At 39.6% G+C, this 13,227-nt stretch overlaps 1 protein-coding gene across 1 annotated transcript; it reads left to right on the plus strand.

Moving 5' to 3' along the window:
• The first annotated feature begins 4 nt into the window (after positions 1-4).
• On the plus strand, positions 5-8,719 carry LOC137287645 (serine-rich adhesin for platelets-like). The gene is made up of 4 exons (XM_067820027.1): positions 5-107; positions 947-1,551; positions 2,319-2,503; positions 2,799-8,719. Exons 2-4 carry the CDS (start codon positions 1,036-1,038, stop codon positions 7,612-7,614), a joined length of 5,517 nt encoding a protein of 1,838 aa, XP_067676128.1. The 5' UTR covers positions 5-107; positions 947-1,035; the 3' UTR covers positions 7,615-8,719.
• The last annotated feature ends 4,508 nt before the right edge of the window (positions 8,720-13,227 follow it).

Genomic DNA, 13,227 nt, shown 5'->3' on the forward strand with positions numbered 1-13,227 from the left:
CCGGAACTTCGAAATGTTGACGCTTGCGTACTTGCTTGAAATGGCGGGTAAAGTGAAACTGAGAGCAGAACTGAGACTGGACATTGGATTTTGATATCATTCTGATTGTAGGTATTGATCAGAAAAATGAACGAGGATTTAAAGAAAACATTTCTATTGTTTGACATTACTGACTTGTTAAGTTGAAAGGTGTTGCTAGACTGCAGTTAAAAATATAGTCGTTAAATGAAAACGTCAGTGTATTTTCGACCTTATTAATATCAGGTGACTCAAGATAAACTGCTAAGAAATGAGTTTGTTCAGCAGATTTCATCTTTCATCAGCTCCAGTACTTTAATATAAAGAAGTATATATGCAGCAGTCTTTGATGATGACTGGTAGCACTTAAACATTCCACTACTTCGATTTGACACTTTTTCTATGTTTGTAAGTTTTGTGAAGACCTTTACAGTTTTGTACTTGGGCAGTGTTTTCATGAATGAAGGGACATGTGTTTGTGTACATTTCTCAACGTTGTTGCAGGTCGGCTCCAATGTGTGTATTTGTTCACACAAGTATAACATATGGTTGTCCTGCATGTAGCTGATTACTAATTGTCTGGGGCCCGTTTCACGAAACTCTCGTAAGCCTAAGATCTCATAACTTTTCTCGTAGCATCCATAGCTCCTGTGTTACAGTATAGGAGGTACAATGGCCACGAGAAAACTTACGAGATCTTAGGCTACAAGCGTTTTGTGAAACGGGCCCCTGGTCCGTAACTTGAACCTAGTGCGGCTCATTAACAAATTTGTTTTAATTTTTAAGCTGCCTTTGAAGGTTTCCACGTTTTGAATCCTAGATTAATTAATTTATTGAAAATGTCCTGAGCATGGAGAAACTTGTTAGTATTTTATATCAGTCAGGAATATTGTCTGTAACAGTTATCAACAATGATGATACATTACAGATAAACTCCATCAACCTCATCATGTGAAACCTCTCCGTGACTTGATCAAATCCTAAGACAGAAGCTCACAAGTCAGTCAGCCTACGACAATGGCCCATGATGTGGTCCAGGAAGATGACTTTGATCTATACACAGACATGATATGTGAAGACTCAAAACTAGCACTTGTTGCGTGTAGATCTTTACCTAAATCCGTTCCAGTGCCAGTTTCTCCCCTGGGTCCATCACCAGATTTGAAACACATGTCACCAGATATGAAACCACCATCACCAGATTTGAAACCTCCATCAACAAATTTGAAACCTCTGTCACAAGATGTAAAACCTCAGTCCCTGGTCCCCAACAAGCCTCCGCCTGAAGAGGAAAGTTTGGACTTGTATTCTGACATCATAACTGACAACAATAGATCCGAACAGTCATCATCTTCAGGTGACAAGTTGCTTGTGTCAACCTGTGCTGGCTTGTCATCAAGTGTAGGTAACGATGGTGTTGAAACTGCTAGGAGTGGATCTTCAGTAAAGCCTGGTGAAGAGGACAGTAACTTGGACCTGTACACAGAGATCCTCAGTGATGAACTACAGCAACGACACGACTCACAAATACAGGCAAGTTTTTCCTACAAAGAATTTAACAAAGTAGGTTTGATTGGGGTCACTGGTATGTACAGATAGAGGATCCCAGTGTATCCTGCTGCATCACTTTCAGATTCCACTAGCAATGACTGTCGACTTTTGAACAGTTGCGCCTCAGTCCATTCTATTAGATTCTCTTGATTATGAACACACAAATCATGTACATGGTGCATCCATGAAAAACACATCTTTATGTTTATGTTCTATAAGAAACCCCTAGACCAGGGAAGCTTGAACATTTCTTGAAAGTGGTCCAGAACCCCTATTCCCTATACTACTCCCATCAGTGATAACACAGAGGATCAAATCCAGATTAGTTTATCATTTTATGGCAGCCACATCAGACATATTGTCATGCCATTCAGATTGGTACACACAAAGTTTTTTGATATTTTACCCTGTTTCTATTACAATTCAGTGATAACATAAGCTGATGTTTCTCCAGACTATTTTTATGAATTTTATTTGGTCTTTGTTTAGTTGTGAGATTTAATAGAAACATTCTGCTCCTGCATCATGTGCATAATTTATCAGTTTTGATCTTTGTCTCAAAGTGTGTAATGTGTAAAGTTCTTTTAGGATGAATTTGCAGGGCGGGGGGGTCAGTTAGTAAATTTCCCTCATCAAATTTTGCCAAAAACATATATTTTTCCTTTTCACCAAGTATAAGTGTTAGCTTGCCATTGTAGGTCCTCCATGCAAAAATAACCTTGTTGATTTAAATGCTGTTTTTGCTTCAGCTGGAACAAAAGTATTCCACTGCAGTAGCAAGGATTCAGGACCTGGAGGCTGAGCTTCAGAAGTTAAAGGAAACAGAAGAGAAGACCCGTGCACAGAACATAGTTATCAAACAAAACATCACATCTCTCCTCCTAACCTCTAAAACAGAACTCCAACGAAAAGATAGAGAAATCAGCAGGCTGAAGTAAGTGTTGCAAGGATGTAGCTAAATCTATAGATTAAGTAATGCCATGAAGTCTCGACAATGATTTTTTGGTGAATGTATGTTGGAGTTGTGATCAAATAACATAAGCTGATGTTTCTTTTGTCTTGCTAAAACATGACCAGACCAGTACATTTTAAATAATGTACAGGTTAGTAGTTTACTCAAGAAAGAAGAAAGACATTATTTTTTTTACTTTTTTTTTGTATGCCTTGTGTCTCAAACACTTCTGTTAAGTCATTTATAATGATCCCTTTTTCCTCTTTTTTATCTGCAGCTTATTGTTATCCAAACGTGGTGCCGGAAACTTCCGAGGAAAACACTCTGAGGTCAGAAAGTATATTGAGTCATCGTCTAGTCAACAGAAGGTGCCCCGAGGGATTGAAGACGACACTGATCCACATTTACCAAGAAGAGGAAGAATTGGTGAATTCGACAACCAGAAAAGGAAGAGAAACGAAACAATCAATGAAGGGACACCTAAAAGGCAGAAAATCGGAAATGCCAAACATCCTGTGACCCCTGAACCCAAAGATTGTAGAAAACCATGGTCACACAGCCAAAGTCCAGACAAACCTGATAGGAGGACACAGGGCCCAGCAAAGGAGAGGAGGAATGACAGCAAATCCTCAGATCACAAACAGAAGGATTTTGCAGAGGAAGAGGACCACAAACGTAGATCCAAAACAAGTAGGGAGAGAGATCATTGTGATAGGGGTACTACAGAGAAATCTAGAACTGGTCCGAGGAAATATGATCGAGACAGTCGTGAGAGAGATAAGTATCTTGAGGCTGGTGAGAGAGATATAGGGTTGAAGAAGTCATCAAAAGATGGTCCTGCAGATGAACGAAGCAGGACACGTAATAAATCAAGCAGTGGTGATAAGGTGAAAAGAATAGAGTCCAGTAGAAATGACCAAAACTATTCTGGAGACTTACGGAATATTTTGAAGCGAAAGAGAGATGGAATGGAACAGAAAACTGTTGAAATAGCAAATAGAAAACGACATTCCAGTAAAACTGAAAGCATATCAGAACGTTTGAAAAACACAAACTATGACTCAAAAGCATGTGACAAAGAACCAAGACCCAGTGACAAGGGTCTTGCTGGTGGTAGGTTGCTTGATAGGAACAATGATAGTAACTTGAAGTGTGATAAACAAGCTGGAAGTGAAAATGATGAAAGTTTCTTGAAAGGCACTTCAGTTAAAACAAAGACAAAGTATGATGCAGAGACCAGCAGTGCTGTGAAACACAATTCTGTGCGACCTCAAACTGATATCTCTTCTGATCAGGACAAAAGGAAAGGAGGAAATGAAAAGGAATTTGAACCATCATCTTTATCAGCAAGTGGTTCTGTGATGAAAGGTGACTCATCCAATAGTCCTACAAGTTCAGTGAGCTCATCCTCTTACAGTGCATCTAAGGAAAAGAGAAGAATCAAGCCAATAATGCTGAGTGGAAAACCTGATGTGGTAGGAGATACCCACAACACGGTCAACAAATCTTGTTTTGATTCAGTTATACACAACATAGAGATGAGGGAGAGGTCCAGCTTTGCTAATGCAAGGGTGGTTGTCATGGATGTTAAGGGTTGTCCTGTAGATGCGGCTAAATGTACAGATGATCAGTTCCTTTGTGAAGAAGGTACTGCCAATGCAAAAGATGATGCCATGGCAGATTTTAAAGGTGAACATGATAGAACTTCACCTAAGCTTTGTGCCAAACAGGATGTGAGTAAGGAGAAGGTGCAGATTCATGGAGATGTAATTGAACATTTGCCAATGTGTACTGTAGATACCCATTTGTCAGACAATTGTGTGTCTGTAGACAGGGAGACAGTTGAGTCTATGGCTGGTGACCTATCAGACGGAGACTGTTCTCTGGATCTGATGATGGAGGAGGAGAGGTGCTCCAGAACCATGCCATATATGTATGTTCGGAAATGTAGAGTCCAGGTGAAGCATTCATCAAGAAGTAATTCAGACTCTCATCGTGGCTCCAGTGTGGCAGGTGAATTATCCAGTAAAGGTTGTCAGGAGGAAGAAAATATGGACTTGAGTTCAGGAGAGAAGAAGAACTCTATAAAGAAACACAAATCCAAGCGTGTAGGAAAAGAGAAGGTTCAGTCTCATTCAGTGGGTCAGTATGATAATATTACAAAATCTACTTTATCAGAGACAAAATCACCAGTAACAACTGGGGTTTCTTCACACACAACCCCTGCTTCTGTGAGCCCCAAAGTGATTGAACAAACACAAATTGCTGTGGCCTCAAGTGGCGTAGGTACTGGAGAGCTGCCTCCTAATAATGACATTAAATTGGATCATGTTGATAGAAGAGATCCTAGGTTGGATTACGGAGTTCCTATGAAAGTAAATAATGCCACTTGTAAAGTTTCTGAAATTGGAATTACTGAAAATACTTTTCAGAAGTCGAGAAGTGAAAATACATCCACAAACAAGCTCTCCTCCCATCAAGGTGGACATGTTAGTAAAGATGGGTCCCATGTAGAGGGTCCATTACCTGTTCATCATGTGGACAGTCGTCTGAATGGCCATGAAAGACCTCCCTACCATGTGGAACCATTTGATTTTACCTCATTTCCTACATCATATGCCAAATCTGAGAGTGAGGATGAGATGCGGAATACCCAAATTGTTGAATGTAGGAACACATCTGGACAGGTGGGAATGAAATGTCATCCAGAAAACCATTTGTCTGGGAATGTTGCTCATAACAAAGATTCAGGTGACATCAACATGAATGAATCTCAGTGTGATGTAGCCACAAAAAAGAGAGGCAGGCATTTGTCAGTGAGCAGTGATGTCGAAATGGACAGTGTATCAACCAATTGTCTGGTGACAAAAGAACTGTCAGGAAACAGAACAACTTTGTGCCAGCAGTCTTCTGTTCCAGTCCAAAAAACTAATGATGAGAACGTTTCAATTGATCTTGTGAAAACAAGATCAAGAAGTATTTCAGGCTCACAGTGTGGCACCAGTCTGCCCGGCTTAGTTCCAGTAGATAGTTGTCACTGCACATTTAAACCCATGGACTTGTCTGTGAGATCAACAGTAAGGCCACGTCGCTTGTCCGTAAAGAAGGCAAAACCGTTTACTGAGTCTAGTCATTTCCGTGGCTTTAGTTTGTCAGAAGATGGAGCATTAGACTTGTCAAAGAAACATGTTCAGAGACCTGAAGAAATTGTTGTAAATTGTGAAAGTAACCCAATAGCAAATAAAGTCAATGCTACAGTAGTTGATCAAGATGAACCAAAATCAAAGCAGAGTTCTAGCAATAATAGCATGGTTGCATCTTCTCCCAGACATGCTTTACATTCAGGTTATATGGATACAAAGTCATTAACCTTGGTTGATTTAAGCACCATGAAGTCAAATGTTGCAGCTGCTGATGAATGTGATCTTGTGTTAAGTAGACAAATCAAAAGCAAAAAAGATGTTGAAGTTAATTCCTCTCAAGGTCAAATCCGACCTCAACTGAACCAGGATACTGCTGCAACAGTGGAGGTGAAGCCCCCCTGTCAGGATGGAGAACCTGCATCATCTGATAAACCTGTCAATATTTCAATACAAAGTATGGATAGAAGTGACACAAGTGAGGAATTGGACATAACTTCACCCAAAAGAGATGGCAGTCATGAAAGCACTTCAGAAGAAAGTTGTACATCTGACTCCAAAGACAAGGAAGATGTCATTTCGGCAACAAGTCAGGACATTTCTGTATCATCCTCTAAAACTGTATCTTCAACTCAGGTTTCATCCTGTTCAGATAATCCCAAGAGTGCATGTTCAAGTGAAACTGTGACAACCCTATCCAGTGTCCCAAGTAAGACTACTACTTCATCCTGTGATTCCTCAGTATCAGCTGCTGATAGTGATAGTGTGTCCAGCAGTGAGGAGGACGAGGGTAGCAATGAAGAAGAGAGTTCAGAGGATGTCTGTGTGACTGATGATCAAGATGCATTTCACTGTGAAAGCAGCCAGAGTGAGATGCTAATGAAAACTCTATCATGTGAAAGTCTGCCTCTGAAAAATTTTGAAAAGTTGCGACATGACTTGCTTCTCTCGGATGACAGTAGTCTCAGTTATAATCCTGAGTCATCAGAAGATCTTGTTTGTATGGCCAGTAGATCTCAAATGAGTAATGACGAAAAGGCCAAGTTTAAATTACCAGACATGTCTACTTCAGCTTCTGCAAGGCTGGCTTCGTCTAATGAACCCTCAGATAAAACCACATCACCAGAAACAGTAACTAGGAAACCAGTGACATCTCTAGATGAAGACACTCAGTGTAGTCTTTTGTCACTGCATGCAGAGCAGTTTGAATTTGACTGTGACCAAAGCGTTCATGGTGACCAGTTCAGAAGCCAGAATGGAGAACCTGCCACAGAAACTCAAGTTGAAGATGAAGATGGGGAGTGTGATGGTGGTGAATGTTCTGAAGATGGGGAGATCACTAATGATGAAGAAGGTCCAGCTGTAGATAGACCTGTCGATGAAGAAATGTCTGTTGATTTGAGAGAATTGTTGGAAGCAAAGCAGCTCCTTGAACAGAAAATATATGGTATTTGTGGAAGGGAAAGTAAGAAGCCTTTGTCATCTCAACCTTCTGATCATGAAAATAGGCATAAAAATAAACGTCGTGATCGTAGATTGGAACGAAAAGATGATAGGTCTAGGGCTACAAGAGTTGTCGATAACCGTAGAGGATCCAAACCTGGAACATCTGGTCAGGATAGATTCCGTAGAAAAGTTCATGGAAGCGATCCAAGACTTGACAGGTCATCGTCAAGACACAGAAGGGATGAAGAACCACGTTATCACAGCAGCCCTGCACCTCATCAGATTCCTTCTGAGAGAAGGAAAGACAGTCATAGAAACAGTTCACCATTATCATCAAGAGTTTCGCACAAAGACCAATGTAAAGAAAACCACAGGAATCACGGTGGTGATCATGAAGAAAGGCCCAGAGCCCGAGGGCGAGATTTCATGGACTCGGCTAGAAGTAGGAGTGACCAAGGTTCAGTCAGTCGCCATTCTGGCAGGAGGAGCAATAGAGACAAGTCATGACCCTTTTATGGTGATAATATATGTGTGTTATGTAATCAGGATTGTTAAAACAAAATTGAACACGATGAACAGATAGCAGTCCAAGTGAGAGTCCCTTTCACACAAAACTGTTCTGTTAAGATTGTGTGGAATTATGGGGATTGACATCTGTTCTGACAGAAAGTACATGACTGTTGGATTTGTCTTTTCATGTATTACAATCTAACCTACAAGTATGTATCTCCAGATGGGAGCAATGCAAGTAATGAAGCATATCACGACATCCACAGAAGTGAAAGAAGCAGTTAACGAGGGTAATGAAATAAGTATTGTCACTGAACAGTCCAGTTTGATATAATTTAATTCTCTTTCTGTAGTTTAAATTTGTAAACCAAAACAATTTTTTTGTCTGTGGTAATATGTTGGAAGCAGTTAAACTTCTTATGTTGCTAAAGTTAATTAGTCCATAGTCAAGTTCACAGGCAGATCAAGTGCCTTTTAGTTTTGCGATCTTCTCTTTCCATTGATTGCAGGGTTGGGCACATATTGGTCATGTGCAAATATCTTTGTGTATGCAGTGTTTGAAATTTGGTGTGTTCCTGGCGTCTGTGAGGATTAGTGCTGTGGTATCTTTATGTAAAATCACACAGATCTTGAACTCTGTCTGTTATACCAACCCCTTCGGATTGATGCTGAACAGAAACATTACACACATATCATCCCTCACCGTGACTAAGATCACAATTATAAAGTGTTCATTTTATTGTCAGGAGCAGTGGGTTAGCTTAGTGGTTAAAGCTTTCACTTGTCATGCTGAAGACCCGTGTTAGATTCCCCACATGGGTACAATGTTTGCAGGCCATTTCTGGTGATATTGCTGGAATATTGTTAGTACTAAAAGTGGCAGAAAACCGATCAATCTAAACTCACTCAGGCATGTTACTGTGGTTAATAAGGAATGTGCAAAATGTGATAACATGTAAAATGTATTGTGCCAAGGTTGTAATGGAGAGTGATTGAGCACAAGCCCATTGCAGTGTGTTAAACTAGCCTACATGATACCATTTTGTGCTACCTCTTTACTTTTAGATATAATTTTCTAATTGTGAATAAAACTCTTTATGTCTTTCTAGAGATTTATTTTTGTGTGGAGTCAGTGGAATTTGATCCAGAAAGTAGAATTTGACGGTTATATTGTTTTCTCCCACTTAAACTGTGGTATAGTCCATACATTTCTATGTTTAATTTTGCATATGAATTAATTATCCCTCATATTTTTTAATTCTAGTCAGTGTCAAAGATTTACTTTTGTGCATTAAATACTCAGTTACTAAAGAAATCCTGATCACATAGAAGTGATACATTGGTAGTAAAGAGACTGATCATGTTGATGTTTGTTTATGAACATAAAGTGAACCCACAAATGATCTATATTTATAATCAGACATGGTTTGTGATAATGTCATTATTATAGGGTATTTGTATTGCACACATATCCACACAACTAGTACATGCTCAAGGCACTTGAGTGTCCCTGTGTACAGCAGATGTCTTTTCTGGCATTCTTTTAACCAACTCAGCTCCCTGAGGAGTATTCAACTCGTGCACCCGTTCTAATTTTGTTAAGTATAGTATTAACACAGCTTGTGGGGAACTGATTTTCAGTTGATGTTTCTCTGATACGTTGGTCCAAATTACTGATGACTGCAAAAGGTGTTTTTCAAATTTATTCTGTTTCTTTATGGTTTGTGGCTGAGAAAAATGGGTCACAATTTCAGATAGAGTTTACTTAGAACACAAATATTTGAAAAGTGTATTATTGCTTTTTACAAATGATCATGTTAGTGTTCTTTTTAGTGTAGAGTTTTTACATGCATCAGTTGTGATGTTAGGTATGCAGATTTACCTTAGTCTGTGGTATGTTGACCAGCATGTGTGTTTCACCCTGACAATCTTCAGCTTGTTCAGTCATGCTGACCAGCGTGTGTTTCACCCAGGCAATCTTCAACTTGTTCAGTCTGTTTCCATGTTATATTTATCGCCTATGACAAAGTGAACCCTGACATCTTTAGGTGAATTATGTTTTTACTCTGTATTCTCACTTTTTTTCATTTGCAAGATATTTTAATCTGGACCAGACAATCCAGTGACTGATGTTGTGAGCAACATTCCCTCACTTCAGGATACATCCATGAACCAGGCCTTCAATCTTTCAAGTTGGCTAGAACAGCCAGCAGTATGAACACCACACCAGGCATACTCCAGGATGAACTGAAATAAATCTCAGACACTTGTAAGTTTCATTGTTCTTCCGGTGATGTCATGTAAACAAGGAAGAGGACCCAGGGACATTCAAATAACTTGTTATTATACTGAACGCTATTAGAAATGCAATTGGTATTTGTTGTCCTGGGTCTCCTTTCACAAAGCAACCTTTACAGAGGTTAACCTTAACTCCCATTCTTTAACATTGGACTGAGGGTAACCTTAGTGCAATTTTAAGAATGGGATTTAAGGTTAACCTTAGTAAAGGTTGCTTTGTGAAAGGAGCCCCAGGAACTCACAAAAGTTCTGTTGATGATTTTTTCCAGGAATCTGGCTATCGGTGTAGTTAAACAAGTTACTTCAGATGTGATGATTGCAAGACATTTAAATGTGTATCCATCCACTGTTGGTCGACTCGCAATAATGTTTTCGGGACACCAGAGGTGTTGCTGATGGCCAGCGACCTGGTGCAACCCATGTGATGAGTTTCACACTTGCAAAATCCGTTTGAAACAGCTGCTGATATGGCAAGGATGACAACTGGCACCAGACAACCTCCTCTCAGCTCCCAAATGGTACAAAGACACCTTGCTGCCTTCAGTTTTATTGCATCGCCACCAACTTGCCAGATAGTGCTGGGGGCCAATCTTGGATATGACTGTAGGTGACCACTCCTTTGTTTGACTCCTCTGACCCATCCTCACATCTGTGTAAGGAAATCATGAATGTCAGAATTGCGTTTTTAATGACTTTCAGTATAGGTTGCAATAAAAGGAAAGTCTTTGGGCACAAAGCAGCAACCGGTAAGTCACTAAGGTAATCTTAGTAACTACAGTGTTAAAGAATGGGATTTAAGGTTAACCTTGGTACAGGTTGCCTAGTGAAACCAACTCCTGGTAGGCATTTATTATGTGGAATCACAATCTATAACCAGTGTAATCCAAGTATAAGTATGCATGGCATCAAGGTGTCTGTATTGTTTATGAGACAGACATTTTATGATAGAAATAGAAGGAAAAGGTTGTTATACGTATAGAAACTTACCTGTTGTTCAGATGATGCACCTAGTATGTATGACATGAACAACAGATTTATCTCAAAGGAAAACTGACCTAATAAGACTTCATTTGACCAATCAGCATTGAGAATCGCTGAAATGAACACAATCAAATATCAAAAGTTGACAGTGTTACTGCACATGTGGGTCAGAATGACCTTCAATGTCTCCTTACAAATATCTGAAGTATATATCACGACAAGGTTGTAAATGCCCACCAGATGGACGAGTGTCTAGACTTAACCTTTACGTTGCTTTGTGTGTGAATGACATTGTACATCAACCCCATGTTATCTCCCATTTGCCTGCAACATTAAAGGTCAGTCTGGACCAGACAGTCCAGTGATTGATACAAACGATGACGCGCCATCGACCTTGTCACCGAGCCTGTACACACAACCCAGCACTGGTTACTGGGTGATCTGTTTGATTACAGTTCTAAGTGGGAGTGTGGTTTTGAATGATTATGATGAATGCCGGTTCAATACTGGCAAAATCCTTTCATGAATCGAAAATGACCGTATATCAGTAGGTGACGAGCGTTATTATATGCGCACTAGTTTATGTCGACTCACCACAATTGATTTACTGTTTAAGATGCAGTATGACCAGAAATTATTGAGATTGTAATATTTTCTATTTTCTCATCCATTACTCGCTTATTAAACATGAATATTAGCATAACATAACTCCAGATACAAAGACAGCTGAACAGTTAGTATTTTGCCAAGTCGCCATCTGCAGCGATGCAGACGTCAATGCAGCGGGGTATACTACTACTGATCAAAGAAGTTAGTAAGTCGTGGTTCATGCTGTCCGAATATCGGACCACCTTTCATTCCAGCAATATTTGTCAGAATTTTCATATTGACACTATCCTTCATAAGTCCCCAAACATTTTCTCTTGAATTAAGGTCAGGGCTATAGATCTAGCTTCGCCAATCTAATAATGTCATACTTTGGGACCGAAATCGGGCCTATGAAAAGCTTGGAACGATGATTTGGGTTGTTGTCCTGCTCGAAAATATAAACAATTTCCAGACAACAGGTGAGCAGATGGAAGTAAATGTCCCTCGAGAATATCTGTGTACCGTTCACTGGTCACATTCCATTCAAATACACAGAGGGGTGTTGTCCCTAACACAGATATGCCACCCTACACATTACATTCAGACTGTACTTTGGGTGCTGTTACAAAGGTTTGTCAGTTTGTTTGGTCCAGAATTTCAGTGTATTGGGAAACAGCCACACTCAACTTTCATCTGAGAAAATCAAATCAAAATGTCTATGCTGTCTCATGATCGGTGATGGAATTCCTCGACTTTTCTGCCAACCCATTGCATGCAGCTCAGTTTTAATTGTCTACATACAGACAACCACAGTTAATCTATCAATCCTATCCAGTCTTAAGTTTCCTAAACTCCTTCGTTTGTATTCAGAAGAGAATGCCAAGCCGCCTCCTAGCACCGACAGTAAATTTTCTGGGCCTACCTGCGCCGCGCTGGTGCTCAATACCATATCCATTTGCCGTATTTGTCAAAACACGATAATGAGTGGACAAAGGGATGCCTGTTCAACCTTAATTTAGCTGATCTGATGCCCATGTTGTAATACTCTGAAATAACTTCCTCTTCTGTAAATCATCCATACTGAGGGTCACGGAAAATGACGTCTGGTAGCAATTAAACAAAGGGGGATAACTTCACGAACTAATGAAACAGGATTAACGGAGTCTCTGTAGAATGAAACCAAGCTCTTGAAAACTGGTCAAGGTTGTTTATACCATCAATCCATTCAGTTTATTGTATTCACGGCCATAGGCCCCATATACAAATAAACATAATGGCATTCATATATACGTTGGTAATGGAAATAATACACATTTAGCATATATAGTTTACATTTACCGTTTCACTTTTACAATCAGACATAAGTGTACAAAACATTACAAGATTACAATTCTTGATGTATTTCTGAGGAATATATTGTTGTCTAATTTCATTATACAGTGGGCATTTTTAAATAACATGGAATTCATCTTCTTTTTCATTTAAGTTGCAAAGTTTACAATTCCTATCCTCTTTAGGTATATTATTTCTACGTCCGATATCTACCTGTAATTGGGCGCCTTGGGCGGGTTGTTTATACTAGAAATCCAAGTAAACATGTTCCTAACATTCTCAATAATTTCTGGTCATACTAAATCATTCTCCCCACTTAGGAAGTGAGATGGTGTCCCAGGTTGATCATATCAACTTCAAATCGCCTTTCAAAGAATATAGGTGGTGGTTGCTATCCATAAAACATGATTC

Source organism: Haliotis asinina, chromosome 6 (assembly GCF_037392515.1).
Source record: "Haliotis asinina isolate JCU_RB_2024 chromosome 6, JCU_Hal_asi_v2, whole genome shotgun sequence".
Lineage (NCBI taxonomy): Eukaryota > Metazoa > Mollusca > Gastropoda > Lepetellida > Haliotidae > Haliotis > Haliotis asinina.

Excerpts from the sequence above, each read along its gene's own strand:
- LOC137287645 (XM_067820027.1), top strand. The coding sequence starts at position 1,036 with ATGGCCCATGATGTGGTCCAGGAAGATGACTTTGATCTATACACAGAC. Across the intron at positions 1,552-2,318 it reads GACACGACTCACAAATACAG|CTGGAACAAAAGTATTCCAC; the intron begins GCAAGTTTTTCC and ends TTTTTGCTTCAG. Across the intron at positions 2,504-2,798 it reads AGAGAAATCAGCAGGCTGAA|CTTATTGTTATCCAAACGTG; the intron begins GTAAGTGTTGCA and ends TTTTATCTGCAG.